General features: G+C 47.8%; 1 protein-coding gene across 1 annotated transcript in view; it reads right to left on the minus strand.

The window, feature by feature from the left end:
• Window positions 1–574: 574 nt before the first annotated feature.
• Window positions 575–8,514, minus strand: part of LOC109313315 (disks large-associated protein 4-like) — a 57,853-nt gene continuing 49,913 nt past the window's right edge. Inside the window, exons 6-9 of the mRNA XM_019539810.1 lie at window positions 6,907–7,021; window positions 2,501–2,551; window positions 972–1,240; window positions 575–590 (exon numbers count right to left, since the gene is read on the minus strand). Of these exons, the coding sequence (XP_019395355.1) occupies window positions 575–590; window positions 972–1,240; window positions 2,501–2,551; window positions 6,907–7,021 (451 nt within the window). The remainder of the gene's footprint in view (window positions 591–971; window positions 1,241–2,500; window positions 2,552–6,906; window positions 7,022–8,514) is intronic.

An 8,514-nucleotide genomic window follows, 5' to 3' on the forward strand; every position in this document is an offset into this window, starting at 1 on the left:
CAGATAGCAAACAGGAGATGCAACAGGATCTGCTCCCAGCCCTTTTTGGGGATCCACAACATAGCTTCAGCACTCACATATTTCACTAGGACCCTGTCTGGAATGAATCTGGGCCTGGAGACATACAGCCTGACAGGCTGTTGTTCTGTCAAACACTTGGTCTGGCTGCAAGGTCACCAGACAGGTGGAAGGATGAGGTGGTCTGAGGTACTGAACTGCATTACCAAGCCACAAAGTTCAGACCTTGATAAAGACTTTCCCCAAGTTCCTGGTGGATTTAGATGTGGAGTTTAGGATTTGCTAGAGCACAGAGAAATCTCCAGCCACCTCTTCATTTCTCTCTCTCTTTATTGAAGTAAAAAGCTATACCACCCAAGGCTCATCCATGAAGCTTTCCTGATTATCACTAATGCTTGGAACCAGGTGAAACCCATTCCAACTTCATCTCTTGTATCAGCAGACTCTACATCCAGCTGTCCAAGGCTGGCAGGCTCCTGGAGGTACCTGGCTTAGCCCAGGTGCTGCTGGATCAGCTACTGCATCTGATGGAACAGCTGTTGCCCACAGCCCTAGTTCAATCTTCAACTGGCCTAATGAACATGGCGCAAACTCAGCAAGTTTCGCTAACAGGGGAGAGGCTCTGCTATGTGGGCAAGGCCCTAAGTGTCTGAACACCTGCTGTAGAAGACAGCTCAGCCACATCAAATAAGGCCATCACCTGGGCTGTGCCCAGGATAGCAGCAGCATTAAGATAATTGATTCCAGAACCAGAAGGATTTCAGTGCTGCCTTATGTAGATACTTTTGTGAGCACTGTTTCTCTAATGCTGTTATGGGGACAGCATTTGACCAGAATATTAGCACCCAGAGCCCATAGGGTTTCAGAATCTGATGCTGCTATCCCATCTCCCTGTGCCAAGAGAATCACATTTTCCACTCCTTCCCACCACCCCAGTGCCCCCCCTCTCCCACATGTATGCCCCACAGAACTCACTGCTGTTGTTGGGAAGTGTCCTGCTGCCACTGATGCTGCTGGCTGGAGGTGGTGAGATGGAGCGCACAGAGGCTGTGTCTTCTTCCTGGGAGCAGCCTGCCTGGATGGCACGGAGGTAGCTATGGCTCCGGGAGCGGAAGTAGCTGGGCAGTGGCAGGTCCAGCACCTCCACAGCAGCGGACTCAGCTTCACTGTAGTTTGAGTCACACACTGCCTCATACTGGTCACTCAGCTCTGCCTCCCTTGTCTGCAGGGAAGAGAGAAGACCCAGAAATTACCCTTCTCTTCAGGGCCTGTTTTCTCCTCTCTGCTGTGTGCATGGCTTTTTCATGGCAGTGTTCATCAGGCTGCTGAGTTTATAAATAGGTTTTCTTTATCTGTAAGCAAGCACTTCAAGGTGTAGTGGTCAGAGCTGGCAGGGGCCAGGTCTCCTGGGTTTTATGCCAAGACGTCTTCTCCTGATTCCATTTTTTGCTTTGGAACTTGTCAACTATATCTCTGTTCTATAAGGCCATTGTGAGACTTCTTACATTGGTATCTCCAAAGCACTTTGTGACCCTCACTAGAAGGCACCAGGGAAGGTCTGTGTGTTCTGAGGTGATTCTACAATGCCCTGGCAGAAGTGTGGAGTGTGTCTCTTATAAGTAAAATCCCTGCTCTGTGCTGTAAACCCTCCTGAGGTCCCCTGCCAATGTGCTCTGGGCTAAGTGTCTTCATGAACCTAGTCTGATCTTATGTCCCAGTAGGAAGAACTCATCCAGTTCAGGCCACTGCTAGTTAAATCCATGCTGGTCATGTAGACTGTGGGGACCAGGCAGTGTGACACCTCAGAAGGCTGCTGCATCCTCTATCTCTCATACCACCCATCCAACCCTAGGCTTTCCTAGAGGCAGATGATCCTGTTAGCTGTTGATCTAGGAGAGGTTCATATTAGAAGATCTGACCTAAAATTAATACACACACCAAATATATGAATAAATTATCAGTAAACAATGTCTGCTAAGCCAACTGCCCCAGTAATACATCTCTTATGAAATCTGACTTCCTGTAATTGACCTGTGCTTCCAGCTGTCTGTCTTCTCTCACCCTTTCCCACCTGATACCTGTCTTGTAGGGCAGGAGTTATTCAAAATGACCAACAACCTTCCCTGATCAACAAGGGTCTGAGTCGGTCATTGCTGAAGCTTCACTGATTTCAGTGGCAGCTGGATATGACAGGTTCATTAATTCTTCCCAGAGACTGGCACTTGCTAACCAAACACCCAAGAAAGGCTGGTCCCACTAAAGCCACCGTAGGAGTCTCTGCAGAAAGTTGTTTGTGTCTTGACCTTTCCCTCCCACTCCTCCCAGCATGTACTGCTCCAACAGGACATGCTCCTGAGGCAGTTTTTCACAATGTGCTACATCCTGAAACACACGGCCCTGACTGTTCGAGGGGGAGACATCCATAGAGGGCAACAGGACAAATATCTATAGGGTCCAATAGGAAATGTCAGATGGACGGTACCTGCTCTCCGTGTGTAAATATCTGAGGGATAAATGAGGGCTGTCCAAATATCTGGAAGAAAGAGTTGGAGAAGGTTAAACAAGAGAAGTGGGGACCTGTTACACACACAGGCATTTCACAGGGACCGCAGACAACGGGGAACAGACAGACGTTTCCCCTATAACTGCTGCTGCCTCCCACTCCTCTTGTACTTTTTTAGAGATCCTTTGAAGCGTAAGAGGCGGACCTCTGTTCCTCTTGCAGGCTATTAAGATGGTTGTAAAAATACAACAAGACAAACCACCATGGGATCCTTCCAGGCCACAAAAAAGCCACTGGACACATTTAGTGTAGCGTGGTGACAAATGCAAAGGCCTGAAGCCCAAGAGCCCAAAGACAAGCATGGATTCAAATGAATGGGAGAGAATCCCAAGACATCCTACAGTGGCTATTCAGGCTATTCTGGAACTCTTGGGGCAATGGAGTATGGACACAACAACTCCCTCTTCTAACTGCAACACACGAATGAAGCCTCAAGCCAGGACATGGCTTGCTTCTACCATCTGAAGGCTCTGCAGGATCCAAAACAGAAATATGGTAAGTAGAAATGCCATGTCCATGAGGACTGCATCAACACTGAGACTTCTCAGTCACTTCCCACCCGTGGTGCTACCATCAGCACAGCTCCTTCATGGGAGCAATGAGGGGAGCACTCATGGTGATGCAAAAGGAAGCATTATCTGAATGTCGTGTGACTCTGCTCAGAGTGAGTTGAGACAGCACAGTGGCAAACCCCTTAGAATTTGGTCTTTTCTGCTCCATCACTGGAACAGTGCAAGGGGAGGTGATACCACATAGTGGTAATACTCCCCTGACTCAAAAGCAGAACCAGGATATAAACAACTTGCCACAAAACTAAACAGAATTTGCTTCATGTTAAAAAGATACTCTGAAGTCTGCTGGAGTGAATGCTACAAAGACACAGCAAGCTGGATCCTTCTATTCTGTTCTACCATTCCCAACACTTGAGTTTGCAGAGAACATTTACATCACCAGGTCTACACTGCTGGAGGTTGGCACAAGACGCAACACTGGAAGGATCTGGATCTAAGATCTGCCTGAAGATCAGAGGGTTTACAGGTAGGGTTCAGTCTGCCCATCACACATAGGGCTTCCCTGTAAAACCTGAATGTTCCAAATTTGAGAATTACATCTAGCTCCTAACTTGGCAGCTGATACCCTTTGCAACAGAGGGCTGAAAGAGACACCAAACTGAAGAATGCCAGGCTTCAGGGGCATTTGGGCGTAAAGACAAGTCTTCATAAAACTTGTCGTCTTGGACCAGGAGCCAGCCTTGTAAATCAATGTGACACGATCGACACTGACATGGAAAGGCATTATTGTCTACTTCACTGGATGAACTATGAATGATGCTTTGGGGAACTCCTGGAAATGGCAAAGGTGAGGGAGAAAATTTGAGCCTCGCTTTTGGATGACATAGAAGGAGATGGTACAAACAGCCTCACAACCTGGTACTGAATCAGATGAGGAAGGAGACACAAGAAGGATATGTAAGGGCAAGACTTGAATGAATGGCAGTGCAGTTGCTTGGGGTGCATGTCAATGCTCTACAGAACACCTTTGCTGCTGCACAATACCATGGCTTGGAGGGATGAAGCCAGCCCTTGTTTAAGCAGCTCCAGCAATGCAGAGTTAGTTTAAGACTGAATTTGATGAACCAGATGCTGAGTATGTTCCCCATAGTTACATTAGTGTTCTTTAAGTTACCAAAATGGAAGTGAGTGCTGCATGCTGGGAGCCCACAGTCCACCTCAGCTATTACAAGGGGGGTTGCACAGACTTAGCATCTGAATCCCAGTGAAGTTCACAGGGGGACTCTTGTAACAGTCTGACACTTCAGGCAGTAACTTTGGTTAAGACGAAAGAGTAATACATTAGGTTGCTTTCTCTAGAGATCTGGATCCAGGCACAAACTAGTGTACATATGAAATGGATGTGATGGTACTACTTGTCTGCATAGTTAAACACCCAACACATTGTAGGAATACTGACAGAACAAGAATTTTTATTAGCAATATATAATCCCCAAGGGATAATACTGTGTATCCGTGTATGGAAGATCTCAAAATGCTCTACAAAACTAAGCAATCTATCCCATTTCACAGATGGAGAACTGAGGCACAGGAAAGAAGAGGGTAGAGGTGGACATGAACTGAAAGCCAAACCCCCAAAAACTTTGCTTGTGGATTGGAACTGTAGCATGTGGGTCTATTTTGCTCTCTGTTGCCCATCTGGTGGGTGAGAACAAGACTTTGGTTGCTGGGTGTCTAGCCTACCTCTAACCCTAACACTGTGCTGCTCTTGTCCAGCACATGCTTTGGCAATAATGGCAGTCTGTGAGCAGGAGAGGCTTAGGAACAGAATGAGGTATGTGTGTACATGTGTGCTTATGTGCAAACAGAGAGACTTGATCTGCTATTACAATAGACAGAGGTCTATTGTGACGGCATAAAACAGCTAGGAAACTGTTAAGGCAGTGGGCTAACTAGTGGAAAAAATTTGGGAACTGGTGCTAGGCTTGCAACCTCCCTTCTGGTCATGAGCCCCACTGCAACTGAATGGTGTGATCCTGCCTATAGGTGCCAAAACCCCTAGTCTGAAAAGCAGTGGGTCAAGGGATATCTGCTTGTCACATGCCTCAAAACGGAGATGTGGGGGAAATGTGTTTCCTTCTTCTGGGCACTGAGATATATCAGTTTTGCCTTCAAAAGGGCCTGACCTGGACTGAGGTCAGGCTCCTTCCAGAGGTTCACCCTTTCTACTGCTTATTTCCAGATGTTCATTCCTGGACTCTGTGCAAAGTTGTTCCTGGTCCACCTGGGCAGAGGGGGTGGGAGAATAATCCCCTCTCCCAGGAGCTGCCTGCTGCAAGGGCCAGCTTTGATTGTGGAGCCCAGGTGGGGACAATGTTCCCCTGCCCCTGGCAGCAGGCAGCTCTGATAATAGAGCTGGGGCTGGGACATTGCTCCCTGCCCTTGGCAGCAGGTAGCTCCCAGGCCCAGTTCCAATCTTGGAGCCAGAGGCAGGACTTGCTTGCTGCTAGGGGAAGGAGCAATGTCCCAGCCCCAACTCACTGGGGCCAAGAGCTGCCTACTGGGGGGGAGGGGGAAGGAGGGGACAGGGGCAGAGAACATCATCCCAGCCCAGCTCCCTGATCAGAGTGGGGGTTGGGCAGGAAGCAGCTGCCTGAGGCAGGCGTAGGGGGTGGAAGGCAATGTGCTTAGAGTTGGAATAGCTCCCCCACCCCCAGGCCTGACACTGGTACCCCCTGTCAGCCCCTGGCTGGCACCTGGAGGAATCTAGAGCTCTCCCTGGCTGCCATACAGTAACAGAGCAGGGCTGGAATAGTCCTGCCCTGAATTCCTCCAGTAGGAAGCAAATTTGCTCCTGACCCGCACATGTGTAGATGTGCACTGTAAAGTATTTTTCTGTGCAGTAAGCTTTCTGAGCATTAATTGCATGTGATGATGTGCCCACAGGGTTATTCAGGAACAGCTACTGTACTTTAAATTAGCATGTTAACTTCCATTAACTTTCAGATACATAGGAGCACTTTAAAGTGACACACAATATCCACATGTGGAGATGAACTAGGTTAACTTTTCCCTAAAAGCTTTATCTTGTAAGGTCTTGACTGCATGAGGAAATTAGTGTGAAGGAAGTGAGGGCATGAATAAGTACCAATTCAAAAGCTAGCTACTCTGCACTAAATTCCTCATATGGGCACTCTACTTTGAATATGAAATAAACTGCTTTGCACTGAATGTGGATTATTTAGTAGGACAAAAGTTCACACTCTACTTTCTGCAGACTAACTTCCCCATGTAAATATGCTTTTAGCCAGATTGGTGTAACATTGCTTCTAGATAACCCAAAGATGGTGGGGCAGAAACGTAGATGTCAAAGACCAGACCAGCAGGAAGTTTGCACTTTATTATTCATGTCCACCTGCAGGGCTGCCTTAGGGCCTTAGACTGAGATGCCAGTAGGTATTCAAAGTCTGAATTCAGTGGCATTTGCAGGGCTTTGTGGAGGCCCAGGACTGGGATAGGAGGTCCACCTGACAGGATGAAAGTACAATAGTTGAGCTATTTGGGGGACCCATGGTTGGACTAACAGGGGCTTTACATACCTGATTTCAAGTGCACTGATAAAATTGGGAGAGCAGCTTGCCTATCTGCTGAACAGCCAGTCTGATTCCACTTTTTACTGGGCAAAGGAAAAGCCTCTGCTTATTGCCTCCTTGCATCTACCCATTCCTATCCTCCTTTGCAAACACCTCACCTATATCTGAACAACCCAGGGGAGGGAGGCCCTGGCTGGAAGCTTCTCCTGATTTATCTCACCTGGTTGATGCAGCTGGACTCATTGATGTTGTCAGTGATCTGGTTGTATTCTTCCTCCCAGCTTGGGAACTTTGGAGGTAAGAGGATCTCAACAGAGTCCAGGCGATCCAGGCTCCTGCAGGAGAAAGAGAGAGGCACTGAGGTGATGCTCCATTTTAGCATAACAGAGGAAAGCAGTAGTTAGGGGCCTTGATGCTATTCACACACTGCTACACACATAGCAGTGTGAAAAATAGCTTATTTGTCCTCCCACTGCCCAGCCTAATCATCCAAGCCTTTCAGCCTCAGGAGGGGCAGGGAATCAGGCAGAAGCTGTTCTCTGGCACCTTCTGCTAGGCACATGTATACACTACAGCCTGGCTCTAAGAATTTAAGGCTCTGGCCAGATGTTTAGTTCCCTGAGGATAGGAATAGAAGGTAGCACCTTGCCTTGCTTTTGCCTGAGGATAAGGCTTGAAGCAGCTTTACTGAGTTCTGGTGGACAGGCGTGCATGTGGCACAGTGAGGCCTTCTGGAGCTGGGAAAGGAGAGGGGAGGTGGGAAGATGGATTTCTGTGGACCTCTCTGTCCATAATTAAAACAAATGCACGAATTAATAATGCAGGCTCTGAGTGCACCAGATCTCTCCCACTCTCTGTTTTACAACATTAACTGTATCAAACACCAAGGCAGTGTTGTCTGACAAAGAAGGAATAGGACTAAGACCAGGAAACCTGGGTTCATGCCAAACTCTGTTACAGACTCGCTGTTGGACCCAGGGCAAATCCCTTGCCTTCTCTGGGCCTCTTTTCCTCCTGTACGTGGGGAAAAAAAGGCAGTGTTTGTGGAAAATGGCTTCTTCAATGACTTGTTGAAAAACTGAGAACTCAATTTCCTAGGCTTTCCAACTTGAAGGATCTTCAGAATATAGAAATCTTGAAGAAGGATGTGGATAAAAATCCCTGGATTTGCTTACACCTTTGCCTTCTTGACCAGCTCTGCCTGCAAACTCTCCTAGCCAAGGCAATCCATCACGCTGTAGGTACAGCGCTCAATACCACAAGGCTGAAACCTCAGCAGAAGCTTTGCAGGCAAGTTGCAATACAAAGCATGGAATGGGGCCTAACAGGAATCTTTCCTGCACTCTTGTTAGCCAAGTCCAAGCACACTGGGTATAGACCCACAACACATTTATATGGATGTAATTTGCCTTAACAGGTGCACATGTGGAGTGGACACACAGCATACAGTTTGATGCTGTTGTAAATCATTCTATCCAGGGTAAATTTATTTTTCAGAAAGTCATGGTACGTGTGAGTTCCACTGGGCTACAGGTCATGTCTCCACAGCTAAGTCCATTTCACTTTGGAGTGGCTGCTTTTTTGAGCAAAGCATCTATTTCTGGCTCCTCACCACCTTGTGGTGAGGCACTGTAATAACACAGACAGTAGGTAGCTACCACTGGTCATCTGTCCACTCTGGACAGCGTTCAGAGGCTACTGACAGATGTTCAGTGAAAGGCATGTGTCACGGAGGTGCCCCGTGATTGTGAGGGTGATTGGCAGAGCTGTCAATCACCCAGGCAGCTCAGGTGCCTGGTTGCCAGGACAACCAGGTGGTCACATGGCC

This window comes from Crocodylus porosus, unplaced genomic scaffold (assembly GCF_001723895.1).
Source record: "Crocodylus porosus isolate Cpor-Errol unplaced genomic scaffold, CroPor_comp1, whole genome shotgun sequence".
NCBI lineage: Eukaryota > Metazoa > Chordata > Crocodylia > Crocodylidae > Crocodylus > Crocodylus porosus.